Source organism: Triturus cristatus, chromosome 12 (genome assembly GCF_964204655.1).
Source record: "Triturus cristatus chromosome 12, aTriCri1.1, whole genome shotgun sequence".
Taxonomy (NCBI): domain Eukaryota; kingdom Metazoa; phylum Chordata; class Amphibia; order Caudata; family Salamandridae; genus Triturus; species Triturus cristatus.
This window is the reverse complement of record NC_140595.1, coordinates 530,241,202-530,263,317: the sequence shown is the minus strand read 5'-3', so window position 1 is coordinate 530,263,317 and position 22,116 is coordinate 530,241,202. Positions and strand designations below refer to the sequence as shown.

Genomic DNA, 22,116 nt, shown 5'->3' with positions numbered 1-22,116 from the left:
TACCAAATGGTCTCAGAAAAATGGGGTGGTTGCTGGAGGTTAGAGGGGGACGAGTGCCCAAACAGCAAATAGTAATTTTGCCAGTGCTCCAAAAATCTCTTCCCTGAGCATATGAGTGTGTAAGTATACCAAATTAAAATAATGAAGGGTGGTACAGACAGGGTTCCTGGATTCCTAGTTGTCTCTCGTGAGTGCCGTGGATTTACCTTTGCTTTGTGGAACCTGTAGTCAGCATTCGGTTTAAAAAAGAGAAAAGCAAAACAGCAAGTATCGGAATGCAAAGGGGACAATCGGGGCTGTATGACCTGTTCACACTTCACAAAGTAGCTTGACAGCTTGACAGCTCTTGCGCCAAAGGCAGTGGGACAGGAAGAAGACAAGGGCCCTGATGCAAGCACCTATTTCCACTGGTTGGTGTTTATGGTGAAGTAGGTCCCTCATACCCATGTACGTGGTGCTGCTGCACCTGCTGCACTGATGACAGCCACGTATCTGGCCGCTAGTTAGTTTTCCACCTTTGAATTTAAAATCAGCTTCCTTAGCATTAAAGTTTAGTACCGGTGTCTGTCCACCTACTCTAGCATAACCGATTTGGGTGCAGAACGCTGCACATCAGGCAACGCAACTAAAGGGAGAAGTGTTTGTTAGCACTGGGCGTTTTAAACAGTATGAGTAGCAGTGGATTAACTCGGCAGAGGCTCGTAACAGGTTTATCAAGGACTGCGTCACAAATGTATTTTCTTAAGAAATTTAAGGTGGCATGCCTTGATTTGTGAGGAAATGGATGTTGGGGGAAGGGTTTAAATGTAAACTGTTTATCTTTTTTTTCTAATTATGAGTCTCTGTTGATTTGAACATATCCAATGCAGGAGTGGTTATTGTCCGACCATTATGTGCCTGGTAACAGAAAGAGTCACGTCGATAGTAAATTAATTCACATTACTAATAATACCTTGGTTTTTTTTGTTATCGCTTCGTTGCTTTCTTATATTTTTACACACCTGGAAGTGCAGAGTGTACTTTGAGCATTTCACAGCATATGAAACCTACAGCCTCCACACTCAACAAATCTTAGTCAATCAATGGTATGCAGCGTGCTATAATCTCTAATTGGGAAGGTGGTGGGGACGTAAGCACCCTTTTATTGAGCTTCAGCCAAACAGCGGAACTAGCGGTGTGCATCAGACTCAGGGCAAATTTTCATTTTATTACACATTTTAGCTAATTCAAGCCCAATGTTGCTTAAAAATACTGAATTATAAGTTAAGGTTAAGATGGAGAAATACACAGAAGAGAGCTACAAAGAAAGTTCACTTTACCAGGGGCACCTTGAAAGGCGGAGCCCTGGGCAATTGCTTACCTTGGCTATGCCCTAAAATGTCTCTGCTCACACCTTTTATGGTGCTACTTAAGAATTAGTGAAGCCTAGATCCAAGTAGGAGATCCTGACCTGGAAGGATGGTGGGTGGGGAAGAGACATGGGCATGATTCTACAGGTCTGTGTGCTAAATTTGTTTGGTTTCAGTTTAAAATATGTGTTTCCATTAACCTGGTTTCTTTTTTATTTACATTTTGGAGTACTGGCGCATGCGTCTCTAGGGAAATTGTGTTATAATTGTGGACTTTCTGGGAACTTCTGAAAGCTCCAGGCTCTTTCCCACCACCCACTGTAATGATTCCTCATTAACTCAGTCATAAAAACAAACTGTATATCTCTTGCATCTTTCAGCCTCCGCTCTTGCTTGTAAGCCTGTTCTGTGTCTAAGGAGGGCGGGCCAACATGATCTTTTCTGGTAATCCGCAGTTACTGTCACTTGCATATGAGCACCTGTCATCAGGGTGACATCTCTGCACAATCGAATACGCCACAGTAGGCAGCAAAAATCAGCTGGGTTCTAAGTACCACACAAGAGTGCAGGCAGAGAGAAAACTCGGCTGAATAGAATCAGTCAAATTGGGAAGCAATGCTGCATAAGTCAGTTGTACACTGCAGCTTACGGTTCGAAATCAAAGTCTACGAGGTAGGGTTATGTTATACTGAACAGATCTGTTTCATACAGAGCAGCTCTGTATCATGCTGGGCAGGCAGCACTGTGGCATATAGAGCACCACTGTGTAATAATACAATGCAGTGCTGTGTTGTACAGGGAATGACCATCATTCAGGTCCACACCATCATGCTTGGAAGTGCCTTTGTCACACTTTACACGCATAATATCAGATTACTGTTAGTCCCTCCAAGTGGTAAGAAGTAGAATTTTTACGGTCACATGAGCTTAGTCTGAAGACGAAGAAGCCTTGGAAGGTGAGCTAATCCCTCCCCCGAGAACCCTAAGGAAGCAGCTTTAAGAAAGTGCTGTGCTGTTTATAGGATAGTGCAGGTCAGATGATGTGGCGTAACTGCCAGAGCTGCCGACTTTGTTGCTTGGCAACCGGGTTCAAGTTTTGGCGTCGGCTCCACATCCTTTGATTCTGGGCAAATCACTTAATCACCCTGTGCCTACCAAAAATCAATTTTTTCTTGTGTAACTGGTGCTTATTTAAAGCGCTCTAGGACCTTCGGTCGAGTTTCAGCTATGTAAAACACAGCAAAAAATCAAGGTCCGAGACAATGTAAGGCAGGGAGGGGAAGTCCTTAGGGAGAGGGATCCATGGTCTGCTTCTTCCAACATCCCTATTCCCAGACACCATCCACTCATAGTATTAAAATGCGTTATTTTATTTGAATTCTAGGGCATCCATGGCTCAGCTGCGTGCTCTCCCGGTGGGCTGTAGATAGTCACACTCCATGGTGTCTGGCTGGCTCCCCGCTCCTCGGTTGCCCCTTCAGCCGCTGTCATGAGCGGCACCAGTGCTTGTAAAATGAAAGCGTGCATCGCACGCCGAATATTGCAGGAAAGCATGTTATGCCTGCAGTAGTAATAAAGTAAGTAGTGCTAGAGACTTAAAATGACGTACTGTGTAACAACCAAAGTAAAGGGGCCAGTAACCATGGGAGGTTACAAATGAAGACCATCGCCGTACTAAGGAGGGACTAACAAGCTAATTACAGAATCAGAAGCCAGCATTTACGAAGGACAAAGACACAAGCCAATGAAAAATGTGGGCAGGGCTTCTCTTCCATACACTACTACAGTAGATCGCCAGAGCAGCACATGCACGCTGGCTCAGGCTCAACCTAATTACTAGTTGATCAAGTACACATTTACAAGGAAAGAGAACATATTTCATTTTCTGGTCCCTGCTGATAGGATGATGGATAACAAAGATTCTTTTAACAATCCGGAATTTGAAGGACACAAAAATAAAAAAAATCAAATGAAATACAGTTTCTACTTAATTGAAGAAAAAAGCAACAGAGCCTAGAAGACTGAATGTATACCGTGAAAATGTTTAAGAAATAAAGGTCTCGCTCTATAATCACTCATCCAAATAATATATTTTTCTAAGTTCCATTATCCTATAATCATCAAAAACTGGTCTGAGGGAGGTTTATAATTTAACAATAGTTGAGATCTAAACTCCCAGCAATATTCTTCTTCAATCTAGGCAATATCTTTTTTTGTAAAAAAAAAAAAAAAAAAAAATCCAGACTGGGACAAAAATCGAATTTTCCCTCTGAATCTAAGAGAGAAACAAACTCGCCATTTTAATAACGTAAATGTCACCACAGAATTGCACAGTGAGTCATCGGACTTAATTAAGGTACAGGCTCTCTTGATGCAGGACTCTGTAGTATAGGACTCAGTAGACCAATGGATGACTAAGCAAAACCAAGATTTTGTTTTGGGTATAGTCTGAAAACTTGAGAAAGGACCCATGGGGGGACTCATTTTGACACTGCCTTGAAATAAAATTAGGAGGTCCAATAGAAGTGGAGTAAAATCGGTGAATTTGCTCATGCTCACCCTTAATTTCACTCAGGCTCCACATATACAACAACAAAAATCACCTTATGATAAATCAGGACACAACTAAAATCCTGATCTTTGACTGCTACAAGAACAAGAAGCATCTAACATGGGGCATGGGGAGCAAGATCAGTAAATTAGCCAGGAATTACAACTATCTAGGTGTCTGGTTTACAGAGACCTCCAAACCTACCACCCATATAGTCTACCTGGAAAAGGAAGTGAAAGCTATTACATATGGTCTCAATTGTCTCAACATGAAACTAAAAAGTGCCACTAAAGCCCTTATACTTAATGTTATGAAAGCGACCCTCCTTCCCTGAGCTGCAATATGTTCATTAGGCATTTCCCGGGGCCTGTGCTTCTAATCTAGAGCAAACATAGTGCTAAGGCTTCAAGAAAACATTTCAAATGTCTCGCCACATCTGTAAGACTCAGAGTGGAATTTGTCGAGACAAACCAGAGCCTGCGAGTCAGATATATTTAAATATTACATTTGGGGCCTGAAAGCGTCAACTCGCTCAAAGCCCGCATGAAAGACACATTCGAGACAACGGGTAATCTGTGGCAGCAACAAATACAAAAAGTCATAACCTCTAGTCAAATTGAAGCGTCTGCGTTAAAATCGTATGTGTCTCCTAAACTGCCTGGAAAAGCGTAGTTAATAGGCAACTGAAATTAATCTCAAACCAACAGGATATATCCTCCCTAAGGTCCTCTGGTATTTTGCTCCCATTGAGCAATTTATACTTGGTAGGGAAGCGACAACCATATTTATCAGAGGCCATTAACAAACAGATGCACAGAAACATCTTGTATATGCACCTGCCAAGCATACCAGGGGCCGACACCAACTCGGCATGGGCCCAGAACAAGAGAGGGGTGTGCAGGCTATGCAATTTTAAGCATGAATCATGGCTTCACCTCCTGTGCTGTTGTCTCAAGCTGGATGCCTTCAGGAGGTCCCTGCTGAAGCCAACCTGCCTGACTACGGCAGTTCGTACCTCTCTGGAGGCTTCATCGTTAGGTTTCATCCAAACTGATGTAAGAACTTTATCGGGGTGTGGGAAATTTGTCAAGGAACTCAGAGCTCAATGTCAACCCCAAACTACTGAGCCCCGGCACATTATCTCGACCCAGAAGCTGATACTACTTCACATAAACACTGAATCGTGATAATTGCGCAGCAAAGGGGTCCTTGGTCTAACCATTCTAACGGGGGTGAAGGGGGGGGTGAAATCATCAGCATGAATTTCTATTAGAATAGTTACAGCATAAAACAACGGTCTTATGACTTCACCATACTAATGGTCCCCTCCACCTCTCCTCGCTCCAGCTAAACTACATCAGTCTGGGTTGATTAGTTGTCAATTCTGCCTTTTAACTACCCTTTTCCTCCTGTGCCCTTTGTGTTCGGAGATACAGTTTTCTGACACTTAGATCTTGCAATGCCTGTCTATTTCCTGCAGTTACACTTGAGTGACAGTCCTCGAGTGAACCAGCTCTCTGCACTATACGAAGCACTTTGCTCTATTAATCTGCTGGGAGATTTGCTAAAGGCCCTTAAGACTGTATAACCCCGCAGTTTATAGTGGCATCATTAAGGTGACAGCTTTGAGCAAACTTCAGTACAGTTTAGAGGGCCCTTTCTGTTCACGGACATGTGGTGAGTTGAAGGGTCTAGTCTGAGTTAAATGGCTTAGCACGGCCACTAACTAATGTCCTCAGACTTCGCTGCTTGCAGCTTTCCTTGTGAAACACGCTAATATAAGCATTCTGTCTTAGCCCCTGCTTAAGCACTTTCAGCCCAAACAGGTTCATAAAAACGATTTGTTAGTTCCTGTATTGTCTGTCGCGACCCTTGCTCTTTCAGAAACAATTTTAATGGGACAGTTAAACATAGCTTTTAATCTTGACATTTTAACATCATGTGGATACAAATTGTTATGGTTTTTATTAACTAAACAATAAAATTGTCATGGACATTAATTCCACTAACTGAAATCCTGAAACAGGGATATGAGGCACTCCAAGTTCAATTGATTTTTCTGGCTGTATGAAAGAGGGTGACTGGTGGGTGAGGTGCCAATAGAATTGTTGAACACATGCTGCTTTAGACTACAGCTATTAATGTTCCTTTCCTCTCACTATTTATTCTGACTTGCCTTGAGGTTAAGCCCACAATTAAAAGGTTGGCAATTAAACAAATGTTAACACTTTCCGCTAAGTTCAATACAACTTAATTGTAGCCTGCTCACGTGGTCACTTCTGTCTTAATATTCTAAGACTCTGTTTTCAATATTAGACCTCTCCGCGGTCTTCAGTTTTCAAGCTGGTTAGATCTACTTATAAATGTTTTATTCTTGGATTGAGAACATTCTCACGTCTCAAAATAGCCACCTGACAAGGACTAGTACTTTTAAGGATTTCCAGATCTTGAGCTAGAATGTTCATGTAATGGATAGAGACCTGCTAGCAAGCAGTATCTGATCAAACTAAGATCAAGGAATGTTTATAATTGTTCATGTCTACACATGGCACCAATCAATCCTAATGTTACACATCCACCCAATATCATATTGCACCTGCCTAATCTCCTTTGCATTATAAAAGAATACTGTAAGGCATTCATATGCTTTTTGAGAACTACAAATAAATAACCTAATATTGCACATCTAACTAACCTAATACTGCACGTGCCACATCAATTCTGTACATAACACTGTGAATAGTACTGAAGATGTGGTGTGCAGTGGAGATCTCATGAAGGGACAGACATTTTTAGGTCTCATGTACCAGACAGCTCAATGCATCAAAAGATCTACTGCGAGCTTTCTAAAAACCTAGTGGGTGACAGGTAGCCTACTGGTTAGCTTTAGATCACTAGTTTGCTTGCTTCTTAGTCAATGGCTTGCCTTTCCATTCTTCTGTTTTTCCCTCCCCTAGAATATAACCTCCTTACCATCCTTTTGATTGGCTAGCTATCAGTATCTGCTTAAATTTAGGGATTTTTTTTTTTTCTTTTAGCAGTTGACGATTGCATTCCTTTTCTAGCCCTCTCCTTCACATGCTGCTTCTACCCAAACACCAGTCATGACTGCCATGCACACTCCATGTTGCTCCCTCCCTCGTATGCTGCTCTTTGTCTCTCACGTGCTTCTGTCCCCCTCTTTCAACCATAGGCTACCCTAGCCTTTGTGTGCTGTTTTCTCGCTCTCATCAGCTTCTCCCCACCCTGCGATGTGTTACTCTTTCCCTTGTGTGCTATTTTTTCCTTCCTTCACCCACCTGGCTTTACTTTTATTTACTGTCTCCCACCTCTTCTGCATGTTCCAACCACTTCTCATTTACTACCATACCCCTCAAGTGCAATTTCCTTTTTTGTTGTGTGAGGGCCTGGCAGCTGTCATTTGTACCTGGGCACTTCGCTATGTACAAAAGTGCTTTTACACACTTAACATGTAATGCTTTTATTTGCTGACCTAAGTTTAAATCATCATCATCTTAGATCAGTGAATAATAAAATGGTGCTCCTGTCATTCTGTAGGCGTATGCCTGTGTGCTGACACATGTGCATACCTGTAGCATGACATGCCAGCAACATCGACTCCACCGCCAAGCGTTTTGTTGCCAACTGTACATTATAGGCAAACAGCAATGGCTTTGTCAATGCTTGCTCGACTTGTCACTTTTGCATAGAACCTAGCAAACTAATAAAGAGGTATTTCGGTGGACTGTCTCAGGAACCTATTTGAACACAAACATTTTCTGTGACAGTTTGGCACCTCTTCCGCATTCTGTAATTAGTTTCAACAACTCTCTGCGTTCGAGTAATATAGAACTTTTGGAAACTTGCATAGCCCCAGGCTTTGCCAGATTTGTGCATACCTAAATCCATTACCTATTTCAGCAAATAAGATAGCTGGCGATTTTCCACACAATTATAACAACAGCCAGACAGTAGTTTCTGTTTGGTTGTAGATGTTGCAGGGGCTATTGTTCCAATGGAGTGGCCGTTCAACATTGGAAAGCATTGATGCGTCCGACAGTCTACATTATGGGTCTTAAAGGGGGCATTAAAAACAAACAAAAAATAAAAACATGGAAATGAACCATCATTCCATGCTAGTATCTTTGGCTGTGTTAGAATATTCAAATTTGTGTTTTCCCATTCCTTCTGAAATATCAAATCAAACATAACGTCCTGGCATTCTGTAATTTAAAGCAGTCAACATTCTCATCTCTTCTGAGCCCAAACAAAATGTTCTGATTGGCAAAATGACTTTTTTCTCATGCTATTTACAGTTCTCCCTACTCTTCCAACAATGACTCCTCCCAAAAAAATCAAGCAGGCACAAGACAAGCAGGCTCCAACTGACAAACAGGCAGACTCTTGTATCCAACCAGACAAGGAAAGAGTGTTGCAGCACTACACCTGTGGTAGAAGCATACAACAAATGGCAGGTAACAAGAAGAACACTTCACCAACCATGCACTAAAACTAGACAGTTGAGAATGTACAAGAAAATGGTTAGAAATATTAGTTTCTCTGCATGCAGTATTTGCAGAATCATTTTCAGTCATGGTAGCTGCATTGAATGAGGTTAGAGATGCATACTAATGGCAATATTAAACAATTTGAACACATTCTGAATAAATGCTACCCCAAACGATTGTTCTCATTGTTGTATTTCTAGACAGTAGAGCATTCAAGACTCAATTTCAAGTTTTTTACATTATTTTGGAACATTATTATTTTTATCATGAATACAGGAGGAATTTGTGACCCTGCAAAACAGCAGTCAAACCGGACCTAAAAATAGACAAGAAAACGGACCTATATGGATCTGCACACTTCTCAACTATACCAACAATATAGCAATATTACATTAAAATGTAATTTAGCAGACAGAGCCTCACTTTTCTGATGTAATACTTACCAGCATATGAATGTGATGCATAAGATCCAGGGAAAGTAGGGCTAGCTCCAAGATAAAATCTGTATAATAAACATATGTCCCCTTGCTCTCCCATGTCCCTTCGTGGTTGAGATCCCAGAGGTGAATCACATAACTAATGGAACAAAGAAATACAATTATTGAGCTGCTTTAGAATTTGCATTCCTAAAGTATGATTCTGTGTATAAGAAAGAAGTTACTTAACCATTAATTACAGTCCTACAGCTGGGGAACCAGGTTCGAGTCTGTGTTGCTCAAAATCCTGGGATTCTGGGCAAATCACAGTCTCCCCATGCCTACCAATAATGAATGTGTACTTGTGTAATGAAACTCATGTAAAGCACTCCAATACATCAGAGTCGAGTTTCTGCTATATAAAACTGCAAATCAAAAACAAACAGGTTCACATGCTTTAATGATTCCACATGGCAGTCTGGGCGTTGCAGCAGTTTTAGACGTAAAAGTAAAACATTACCATGCCCCTCAGTGAAGACTAATGTTTATTTAGTAGTTTGAATAGTACAGTCACGTCACAAAAAGCTGCCCAACAACATGAATGTGCTGAAAACTCCTCTTCAACTAGAGGCCATGACAGATTAGATTCTAAAGCATTCTACAGAAGGATGAAGTACAAAAAGTAGAGCCTGATGTTAATCTATAAAAGGTTTTAAAGCTGGTGAAAATATTTGCTGGTGATCCAAATTAAAATATAGTCATGTTCTTAGTTTGCCTGCAAAGTAAATGTCCAAATCCACGGTGGAGTCAAACCTGAGAACCGGGAACATTTTCGGTGCTAACTGCCCAAAACATCACGACTTGCCACAAATGGGTAATCTGCCAATGCTTCGTAGACCACTATAGAATTATTGACTAAGGTTCAACATTTTCTTTTGTCCAGAGTAGGAAGATGAAGATTAAATGAAAGTGGCAGATTTGAGCTCTGATTTGCAAACATGCACTGCAGACAAAAATCAGAGCGGTTATCAGAATGATGTAAGAGAGTTAGTCAGAAATAAGAAGGGAAAGAGGCTTATTTGAATGGAATAGGGTCAGGAAGACTAGTTGGGCAACTGCTGATATCCTCATCACATCCTTATCAATGGCGTTATGGCAGATCAAACACGGTGAACTGTCGCCACTCAATAACCACACATGTAGATGTAGACTGCGCAGGTTCAGGTGCAGAACTTTGACCTGCTGCTACGACAGAAGATCCTCCCAAAGCAGTCAGGCCAGTCAGGAGCCACTAGGTAGACTTGATCCTGGTGGTTCCAGATCTTCTTCAGAACCGGGGGCACAGGAGCAGTAGTGTTTGAAAGACGTGCAGGTGTCACATGCTGCCCTCTAGCCTGAATGCATCTCCTAGAGAGGACATTTGAGGGAACTCCAATGCACAGACATTTTGACACTTCCCCTTTTCAACAGTAGCAAAAAGTTCCAGCCAAGCTTTACCCCACTGTTGGAAGACTACCTGCACCCCAACGGGATGCAGGCGTCATTTGTGATCCGCTAGGTGTCGTTGACTGAGCTTGTCCACTCTTGGGGTTTAAAGATCCCTGCAGGTAATTCACACTCCAGAGGCATAGCACCTTTGAGCACAGGACCCCATTCCACCCTACGTTTTGCAGTACCACAATGGTATTTTCCATGGGAACCTGCACTGGCCTTCCCTTGATGGACGGCAGAAAGGCCTTCAACACCAGGCGGATGTCCCACAGCTCCAACAGATTTACGTGGAGCTGGGTTTCTGCCAGAGACCTCTGAGCTCCACCTCTCCTAGATGACCTCCCCAGCCAGGCAGGGACACAATGGTAACCACAGTCAGTTCTGGGTGGGGAATGGAGAGAGGTCTGTTACTGGTCAGGTTACAGTTGAGCAGCCACCACTGCAGATCTAGTGCAGACCCCTCATAAAACTGGAGAAGATCCAACCGGTTTAGTTGGCGATGGGTTTGTTGAGTCTTCAGATTCCACTGCAGAGCCTGTAAATGCCGCTTGATGTAGTGGACAAACAGGATACATGAAGCAAGCAAGCCAAAAAGCATAAGAGCCACTCTCATCGAGATACAAATCTACGGCTGAAACATCAGGATCGTACCCGAATGTCCTGAACTCACTGCAAGGTAGAAAAGGCCTGTAACTGCACAGTGTCCAAATGACCTGCAGTAAAAGAAAGCCTATGTGAAGAAGTCACACGTGATTCTAGCTCACTAATTGAGAACCCCAAAGATGTCCAAAGGTACCCGGAGATAGTCTATGACCGACTGAGGTGATCCTGCCTTCAACAGTCAGTCGCCGAGCTAGGGGAAAACTGGTATTCCCAACCTCCGAAGACTGGCGGCAACCAGCACCATTATTTTCATGAACACCCAAAAGGAGCTAGTAAAACTGAAAGGGAGCACGGCAAACTGAAAAAAATCCTGGTCTACCTTGAGCCACATGTAACATCTGCGATAAGGCAGGAACATGGAAAAGAAAGTGTGAGTCCTGCAAGCCCAAGGCAACATTTGACAGATCCAGGACAGACAGAACTTGGACTAGTGTGAGCATTTTAAATTTGTCCTTCCACAGGAAGGCTTTCAGAGGGCGAATGTCTAATCTAGGACAGGAGGATTTAGCAGGAGTTATAATCCATCCCTCTTTCTAAGGCAGGCATTCATAAGGGAGGCATGCACATCTTCCGAAAAACCTGTGGACTGCATCCAAGCAGGTCAGCAAAGCACCACACTAGTGCCCATCACTTGCCCTAAGCAAGCTGAAGTATAAAGTGCAGCCCTAATTACATCGTGGTCTGCTTCAATGGTTTGAGCTGGAGTGGCACAAATCTCATCCAGAATCACCAAGATCTTGCTGGCCACGTCCAGAGAGTATGCGTATAACAACCAAAGAGGCAGAATGCACTGACCGACCATAATGCTAAACTGGCAAAAGAGAATATGCACTTCCAAATGCCTCAATCCTTTTTGGTTTCCTGTCTAGAGGAGTGGTCGGAAAATCTAGGGTTTACTTTGCTAGTAGATGCATGGACAACCAAGCTCTCAGGAATAGGGTGCTGCATAAAACTACCCAGGTCATCAGGTGCAAGTGTGTGGAGGCTGGCCACTTGCCAGTTCCCTTGTGCCCAAGAGCAAGGCTTAGCCCAAGTGACCACGAGGATGACCATCAGGGATTCATCAAATGGGAATAAGGCTCAGACAAGACTGGTCCAGGGTGGAAATCCTTAGTAAGAACATTTGTCTTGACTTCAACAGAAGGCAGCTCAATGAACTCAGCCACATGTCTAACAACAAATGAAAAGCACTCCTCTGTTACAGGTTCAGGGATCAAAATAAAACCATTATCAGGGGGAAGTATCAAGCCCACTGGCCTAGTAAAAATCCATGTATACACTATCCTCATAATGTTGTGGGGTAGATCGCCATAATCAGCATCATAGTCGTCGTCAGGTGGTGGCAAGGCTATGTGGCAGAGGAAGTGTTTTGTCTGAGCCAGAAAATTTAGTAACCAGATGCGCTTAAATGGAGTCATAGTGCAACCTCAATCGGGGTCAAGGCTGATTCAGTTCATGGCTTAAGTTCCTAAGTGGAGGCTGGAGAGTGAAAGGGGGCACTGAGTCTTACAATTATTGAGTGTGCCTATACTGGGATGACAGGAATGAGCAGTGAACAAGACTATTCATGTTGCCCTCACACATCCTCTAGAGGATGTCATGCTTCATCATCGGGCGTTGCTCCTCGTTGGGCCAGCGCTGCAATGCCCAACGGGTCACCCCAAAGTGTCGCTTTTGCGGATATCTTTTGCAAGGTTGCCATATGGATAAATGCAAGTGAGGGGGGTATTTTCCAAAAAGTGGGGTGCTGTGTGTAAGATTAAAACTGGTGAGGGGATTTAGGCAGTGTAGTTCCCTCTCCTGTCCCTACACCTGACTAACTACCAGGTTTCCTATTAAACCCAAGGTAGCCACAGCCTTCAATTAGGCTTTTTTATCCTTGAAAGGGTATTCCTACTAATAAAGTGTTGGATCAGAAAATCCCCTAACCAGTTTTATTGGAATAGACCCTATGTGTGGGAGCCAGCCCCAGAGCCACAACATGAAAGGCAGACCCCCTACACCATATGCTCAAGTACTATATAAAAAAAGAGAAGGAGAGTTAATAGATAGTCAACAGGGAATGGGAGTGTTTGACACCTGAAGAAATTCTATTACAGTTGAGCTTAATCTGAATTCTGAACCACTTGTGGAAAAAGAAAAACAAGCAGGCTACCCATAGGAAGAATATCCTGGTTAAAGACTCACATTTCCATTTATCGTTCTAATATACTAAATAACCCATTCTCAGTGGAAAACCGAATACTAATGTCTGCTGCCTTTCTGTACACTCTGGAGCAACTCAGGAGTGTACAAAAGTGAGATACCCTGAGGCAAAGCATGACCCGTAGAGGAGTGGTCGACAGGCCTAGCAAAAGTGCAGAGGATACTACGAAAATAAGCCCAGGTAGAAAGTGGATCACGCCTTTTAACTATGATGGTTAGGCATGAGGAGACCAATTCTCTGGCCATGTGCTAGATTCTGGCTGTTCACGATTTACAACCACCTCTTCCCCTCAAAAAGAGGGCAACGGGCAATAAATACAAACAGCATTTACTCTTTTTGGCCCTCACTATTGCCAAACGTGATATTGCACAGTTGTGGAAGGGGACTTCTCCCCCGACGGTGGGCAAGTGGAAGGCCGAACTAGATAAATGAATGGGTGCGGAAACTGCGGTATTTTTGGCCCGCGACTGCCCCCAAAAACACAGAAAAATTTGGGCTCACTGGGCAACATATCGTAGGATCGAGCTTCCCCCTTTACCATCTACGGGCCCCCAACAGAAATCACTATATAGGTGCACTTCTCTGGACCTATTTATCCCACATTATGTATAGTCTGTAATTCTATGAACGTATCATTGGTATGATTACTTGAGTCTGGAACAATCTGCATGTTGTTTACGTTGTGTACCCAGAAAGGTATTGCAAGTATTTTAAACGGTCGGTATTCCTGCCTTATCCGCTTTCTTACAGGTACTTGTAGGACTACGGCATTTGTTATTAACAAAAAACAACAACAAACAAAAAGGAGGACAACACCACATATTCTGACATTCTGTCCGCCTAAGGCAGATGTTGCCTAATGCCTTCTGGATCCAACCAAAGGGTTGAGAGGGTGTAATACAGCGGTGTACCTTGAGAGACTTCTAATGAAGCTGGAAGTGGAAGCAGATGAAGCATACAGGTATAAATGTCAGAATGGTTATGAGCACCAAATAAGGTTCAAAGGAGAAACGTGCGAAGGGGAAAAAAAGCAGTTTTTGGTCTCAAGCCTACACAGCACATGCTGTGCAGCGAGATGCATTGTTTACAATTCAGTGGGCTTACAACCCATCTACAGCATACCATTTGTTGATACTGTTGTCACTCATTTGCAATCTTGCGATTGCTCAGTGCCTGTAGGCTTTCTTTCCTTTCTTGTGTAAGCTCATCCCTGGAGCACGGACCAAGAACTTATGCTCTTCCTTGACGTTTTGCAATGCACTATTTAACATTTAATAAACTTTTTGGTATTATTCCTGGAAGTGCAATGCGCTTTCCTACGTTTAACATACATAGCATATGGCTTCCTATTTATGTTGCTATAACTATCTGCTATCTTCATCAAACCTCTAGTTACTTACAACTATAACTGAACTACTCTATGCCACTCCACCTCACCTTATGCCACTCTACTCCACACAATGCGCTCTATGAACCTCTAGGCCACTCTATGCCATTCCACTCCACCCCACTCTATACCACCTAATCTATGCCACTCTATGCCTCTCCACACCACTCCACTTTACTCTGTCCCACTATCTTTTAGCCATGCTGAATAGCAGCCATGCTTCTGTACAACATGGCTAAAAAACATTGGCAAAGCCAACAGCTTTCACATGCACAAAACCTACTGTCTTTGTCAATGTTGGTTTATAAACCACATTTTCTCTCTATCACACAGAAGTTTTTACCTCGGGGCATAGATGCAGTATGTATTCCCTTTGCAATAGCTTAACTCCTTGCATCATGATTTGCGTGAAATATATTTGTTAAATTAAATACACATGAAAAAAAAGCTATGGCATAAACCATGTATGCAGATACCCAGAGTAGTATATGCTATTGTTACCCAATGTTAAAGGAAGAGCATCATGACTCACTCAAAGTGTCAACTCTTGTGAATCAGGGTCTCTCACCACAGTCAACTGTGTTAATTAATATATGCATATTTATTTCATTTGCCTTTGACAACCCCCATCTAAAAGAAATCCCTGCAGCGGTAAGTGAACGTGGATTATCCTGCACTGAACGTTGAAAGATTTTCCCCCTCCAAAAAAGGGGGTGGGCCATATAGAACACACTGCAATCTCAAACGGATGCCTGGTCTGCTACTTGTTCCGAGGGTATATACACCATCATGTCTCACCTGTTTTCATAAAAGAAATATGCCAAAATGTTTTTGAAAATAAATCACTTTGGCACATCTTAATTCCATCAATCTTTGGAAAGGAAACCACTTCAGCATCAAAGTTAAATACACAGGACCGCAAAGTTATTCTAGATGTACAAATTGGTTTGGCAATTATTGCAAACCAATATCATGTCTGATTTCTCCAATAAATCGCCCTCCAAACATCTGTTCAGAAATCTTTTCATTGGAGCAGGGACTAAAATCAAATCCCTAATTCATAATGCTACCTCCGACTATCTTGAACTGTCAATATATTGAAGACCCTACCTTCTAATAGGTTAGAATTATGACCAAAATTAACTATATTGCTGCTACTGTCTAATAGTAAAGACACCTCAAGTCAGTGCAAAGACTTAGCCTCACCTGCAAAATGCATCTACAGAAATACTTGAAGTTTTAAGCAACAAAAAATCCTAACATCATTCAATTAAAACCAGCCCCATAAAATGCTGTAGTTTAACACAAAGTATGCATTTGACAGCCCAAGGATGCAAAATAATATACTTTCTAGAAGAATTTCACAAAATACTAACAAGTGGTGATTTCATATGGAACTCTGGATGATTCTTATTGGAATCGACACATTCTGCATGACAGATTTACAATATGGTACAACATAATTTTGACAGTACTACTATATATAAAAAAAGAATTCTCCACAAATGTGTGCTAATTTGCTAGAGAGGATGCTTCCCTGTACTCCTGTCTAGGCCACGTCATTTATACATTCGGTATAAATATCCTCAAAATGTACTCACCGTAAAATAACGTGAGCAGTTCTCATTGTCACAAGCATAGACTGCAACAAAAAAAACACACAAAAAATCATCTGATGAAAATGTATTAAACACACAGTAAAACAATTTCCTTACTAGCCAATATGAAATAAATTAATAAATCCAACCTATCCATCGCCAGGTTCTAAAACTAGACCAAGAGATGGAGACGTTAAGACGCTTGGCAAAATGGATGACTGTTCAAATGTTACCTGTTGCTTTTCCCAATCTATAGTTGATGACACTTGCATTAAGGTTTTCAGCAATCCACCATTTTGCTACATTAAAAAAAATGTGCTTAACGTACCAAAGAATGTATTGCAGAGCAAAACCCAGTCAGAGGATCAACGTTTATGAGTTTCAAATAGGTCTCTTGATTTGTAAGGCACCCAAAAGAACCATAAAGGGATGTGAAATTTTATAAAAGGTCTACTTGTCAAAGGGACGGAATTCTTCAGAAATCTACTAGTCCTGTAAACAAAAAATACACTTGTCCTTATTGGTGTCAAACAGTGAGATGACAAACTATGGCAGCATGCTCATTTGATCAGAGCTCTAACAGTAGTCTCTGGATTTTGTAAGGGTTTATGTTATACCAGTGCAAGGTTCTGATTTTGCCATCTTTCTATAAATCTGCATATGGGTGCTGGAGTTCGTCGGGCAGTAGTATTTCCATGCTTGGAATGCCATGGCAGTCATTCCATATGCACAGACTTGCATGTTTAAGGGTATTTATCAACCCCTCTCCAATCTCTTCCCAAAAAGAAGTAGGTTGAAAATAGACTCCTTACAAAGACATTACTCGAATGCTTTCCAGGGTGGGAAACATGGGGTTAATGTCAGGAATGTGCAAATGCTTTGCAGATTTTCACATGAGCAAATATCCGCCTATATATTTGCTTAAGCCAAAAAGGAATTCACAAAAGTTAGCTAAGCAGGCTGTTTCCACGCCTTCTTCTGTAAGATCTGGTGAGCTCCTAAAAGCAGTAAATCTGTACCGATGCAAGAGTATATACTTATGGGTGCACTTTTCCCGCTTTCTTTAAGATCTGGGACCCAAATTTATCTTCATGTAACCCTTTATTATGCCCATTAGAGTTTCACAGTAATTATCAATTTTTAATCTCTATATTTACATCTTGGCATCCAGCAAAGATGTTTTACTATATGATGCCTTAAAGAAATAATATTGGAAGTTGCACAATAGTTTAGCAAACCCTCTTTTCCAAGCAACAATGTATTCTACTTATTAGGTTGAAAGCAAACAATTCACAAGTGTGCTTTCAGGCTTCTGCATATATTTGCATACAAACAGGGTGCATTCTAGTGGCAATGCAAGTAGCCTCGCATTATTACATTTTATAAGCATGCACATGTATTTTATATTAATACTACTACTACTGTTTTAGCAACACACGCTGGGATAGATAGATAGATAGATAGATAGATAGATAGATAGATAGATAGATAGATAGATAGATAGATAGATAGATAGATAGATAGATAGATAGATAGATAGATAGATAGATAGATAGATAGATAGATAGATAGATAGATAGATAGATAGATAGATAGATAGATAGATAGATAGATAGATAGATAGAATAGAATAGAAATAAACCGGTCTTAGTTGTAGACAGTCATCTCTCAAAGGTCCAGCCTGTAAACGAGCAGCTAAATGGTTTGTGCTGTTGTGCTGCAAGGGGTTGGGTGTACTTGTCCAAACACTATAATTTGTTGTCCTTTACCCCCAAACCATATGTCCTGGGCATCAGGTGATAGGAATTCTGTCCTCTTGCCCTTCCTAGTACCCCTTTTCTTTAACACACTTTCGTTTTCTCCCAGTGCCATTTTCGAAATTAACTGCCACAAGTCGCAATATGCAAGCAAGCCCAACTGTTTCTCCACTTACAAATAGCTTGAGGATATACAACGGCTATGCCAACTGCAAACCCAGTTCTTCACTCCTTATTCAATTGCTTGCTATAACACAAATGCACCTCTTAAATTTACTGACAGTCAAAAACTCTGGGATTCCCTCCTACTATACTACTTCATTACTTCCCACATAAAATAAATCATGTGTCTATTTTTCAGTACTTTCCTATTGTGCAATCTAAAGGCATCAAACTCCCTGTATCCCACCTTTTGCAGACGCATTATGCCTCTGTCAGCCAGGAGCCCAGCACTATGATTTGTAATTCTAGGCAATTCAAGTTACCTCTCCTTTTTCAGAATGATTGTACCCACAACAGGATAGTGCTGATAATGGACTTTGTCGTGTCCATCAGCCCTCCTTCCCAGCCGATAAAGCAACAGCATCTTCAGAAAGCCTGGGAAGTTTAGACACATGGTTGAATTAAGGGCTAGTTCAAGGGTGATCTTTTCTTTCTTGAGGGTTAAAAATATTGTCTTCTTTGCATCAACAGGGCTCAAGCTTGCTTCAGCTAAACTGTAACCGTTAACTAACTCCAATTTGGTATGGTCTGCAGAACTGTGCTAATGTGCGGCAAATTCACTGTCCTGACATGAAGGTGGAGGCCAGTGTTTATTTTGAAAAAGAATAAGTGCTTGGGCCCAAAGTTTTACCTCAAAAGCCAATGGCAACGCAAACGAAGGTCAGAGTGCAAAATACCAAGACCGGCTTGAATCCACCGGTTGCCTTTTTAATGCTCCACTAGAGACTCTGTGTTGCTTTATAACTCTCTGGCAGGTTCTTTTTCATCCCTGCTTCTCCTTTTATCACTGCTTTAACCATTTTTGGCTTAATAATTCTTGCAAATGTTTGTGTTATTCTCCTTTGCTCTGGATTAAAGTCTTTGAGGAATAATAAGTGCTGGTCCCCAAAAATGCGGGCCGGCGGGCCCCACCAGCAGCCACAGGGCCAAATTGAGCACTACTGGAGGCCAAGCAAAGGAGTTAATCTGATGCGTTCCAGACAATTGGTCACCACTCTCTTTGTTACAGACAGAGTCAAATTCAGCAGCTCTGATAACATGAATGCTTATTAACCGAATAAAAGCTCATATAATGTAAGAATATTAGCATCTCTTACATGTTCACTTGAAAATCCACACAGTTTTCCACACAGATCTGACATATTGACTTACAGCTCCAGATTCAGCCACTATAATAGCTCTGGCATTAAAACCACTAGCAAAGAGGATGATAATGTGATACTCTTGCCAAATAAAACAATAACATTAAAGTAGTGAAGCAGGGCTTCAGTTTGTCTATATGTTCACAGTGATATGTCTTACCCTAAGGGGAGTGTGGTATTTTTAGCCTTCCTTGACAATGTAGAAAAGGTTTTGTTGTATTATTCTGGTTTCTAAACTGACAATCAGGGATCATGGTCAGATCAACTTGTTAAAAGTAATGTCTAATATTGCACATCTACATATAATATGAAAACAAGTAGGGATCACAGACCTGTACTGCTCAAAATTGTTGGTGTCAAATCTGAAGTAGAGGCACTGTATAGGGCTGAACTGTGGTGTTAAACAAATTTAAAGTCTATAGCCCTTCAGAAGACCATCTTTTTGAGCAAAAATAGGAAAGTCCCTATTCAACATCATTACAGTTATTGAGTTAAAGAGATGCGATGTGTGTTTCACACAGCTGTTTAATTAAAACCATTTTATTCTGGGCTAGACTATAGACTAATACGGCAGCCCTGTACACCAGTAAGGGTTGTGGAATCTACCATTAAACTAGAAGTCGGTAAAATTTAACCTGGGTTGCCAATATTTATACAACTCATGTACAGATTGTCCTTCCCGCAGTTGGATTACAAAACCTACATAGTTTTCTCGCTGAGGCTAGATTCTGGGACAAAATTATAATTGAAAAATTAAATGCCACTCATAACTCTTCTTTAGGCCCAGAATATATTTGGCATTAATGCACTGTGGGAGAGACGTGTTTTAGTGATCAAATATTTTCAGTTTACATAAGATACCTATATTTGAGGTTCAGTTTGGAAAATCAGTCATTATTTAGCCTTCCAGTAAGATGATTACCAGCTAACTTGAGCACTAGCATTTGCATTCCTGGCACAGTCGAGGATGAAATGCATTTTCTCCTCTTGCATATGGATATTTGTTGAAACTTTAATTAAAACCATTGCTTTTTGAAATTAGAGTTAAAAACAGGAGGGATGCTCTTGATTTCTGAAAGAAACACTGAACATTCTAGCCTATAATTCAGTACTGCCGATCATGTCTGGCGAGCAGGGAAGACGAGGAAAAAGTAATAATTATTTAGATAGGAGTTCAGTTTGCTGATGAATGGGTGTGAATGATTTATGCAGATGTGCATACTGTTTTGTAAGTAACCAAGACTTAGGATGCTCTTATTTACCTGCGGTGTTGAAAATGTAAAATGTTTGCTTCCTTCTTAGGTCTCGCCTGCGTTGCAGCGCATGCGCTGCTTCGCCTTGGGGAGATCTATAGTTGTTGCTTTTCTGTCCGGCTTCTTTGGATGCGGGGTTGGTGTCCGCCCTGTCTCCCTTAGGCCCCGCCCACCCATCTGTTGCTCGCGAGACAAGACAGGAGATGTGCACGCGCCTGGACGGGAAACAGCTTTCCGGTAGCGGGCCCCACCCACCCATCATCTGTTGCTCGTGCGTTGTGTGCTTGCCTCACGCTCGAGCCCCCCTTCCTCCTCTTTACTTCCTCTAGTTTCACCTCCCCTCCTCCCAACAAAACTTCTCTCCTTACAGTTTTTCGCACTCAGGCAGAAACCCTGTTTCTACACACACAGCTCTGTTAACTTCTCCCCTCCTTTCCCTCCCCAGAGCTCACCCTCTTCCTGCGCCAGCCCGCAGCTCCATCAGCTCTTCCATCAGCTCTTCGCAAAATGTGAGTTTTAATCCCAAAACGCACTTAGTCGCATCTTGAAAGGTGCCTTTATTTTCTCTTCAGCTCTAAAAAGTGCACAGCGGTTGTGGACTCTTCAGGAGTTAACACGACTCCACTTTGTCCGATTGTATTTCACACCAGAGTCCAGAGAGCACCCGGTTCTGAAGCGCTCTCAGGTTTACAGACAGGACTCGGGGCTAAGAAAAATTAAGCGCTGCGCTCATGATCACAAGGGGCACTGAAGCGAGAACCGGGATTAGAACTTCGCTTCTCCTGCTTTCACTGTTGACAAGTTACCCAAAACCTGCATCTGCGCCTGAGGAACGGCCTTTCGGCGCCATATAAGGTGAAATCACGCATATACTGGTAGCCATGGCTAAATAAAGTGGCACATGGGATGAGATCAGAAGTAAGAGCATCATTTCATATATCCCAGGTGCTCCAAACAGTGCCCATGCCCCGTGCTACCACGCCGAAGAGATATTTCTTATACTGGAGATGAGCGCAACCAAGCCGTGGCCAGCTCCACGGGTTCTGGCTTTGACTGCACCCAAATAAACACTGGGAGACTGACTGTATGGTACACGCTTGCATGGCCCCTCGACCACCCTCCGATGACTTCTTGCAAACTCGGTATGCTGCACCACACTTCTGACACATCACCGGCGGTGGACGTCTGTCACCCTGGCCACAGCTAAGGTGTGCATAATTAGACATTGGGGGTCACCTGACGTCATCATATGACGAACGGTGAGTAGGGACGCATGGACGTAAGTCACTCTGGCCACAGCTAAGATGTGCATACTTAAACACTAGCTGCATCATCAGATAACGGATGGCTAGTGGAGGTACTTTTCCTCCAGTTACCCTAGGCACAGGTGAGCTGCGCATACTATGACATTGGCGTTCATACTGAGTCATCAGATGACAGATGGCTTATGGAGATGTACAAAATGACGTCCCATGATAAGATTATATGTAGACTCTTGGACCAGATGTCTCCATTACCACATATTTCAATACCTTTTCTGAGGGTCAGAGTCGCTGTCTGGCGATGGCTTCAG

The 22,116-nt window shown here is 42.1% G+C and overlaps 1 protein-coding gene across 1 annotated transcript in view; it reads right to left on the bottom strand.

Moving 5' to 3' along the window:
- AMFR (autocrine motility factor receptor) overlaps positions 1-22,116 on the bottom strand; it is a 391,859-nt gene that overhangs the window by 266,820 nt on the left and 102,923 nt on the right. The window contains exons 5-6 of the mRNA XM_085638721.1: positions 16,173-16,213; positions 8,852-8,984 (exon numbers count right to left, since the gene is read on the bottom strand). Coding sequence (XP_085494847.1) covers positions 8,852-8,984; positions 16,173-16,213 — 174 coding nt within the window. The remainder of the gene's footprint in view (positions 1-8,851; positions 8,985-16,172; positions 16,214-22,116) is intronic.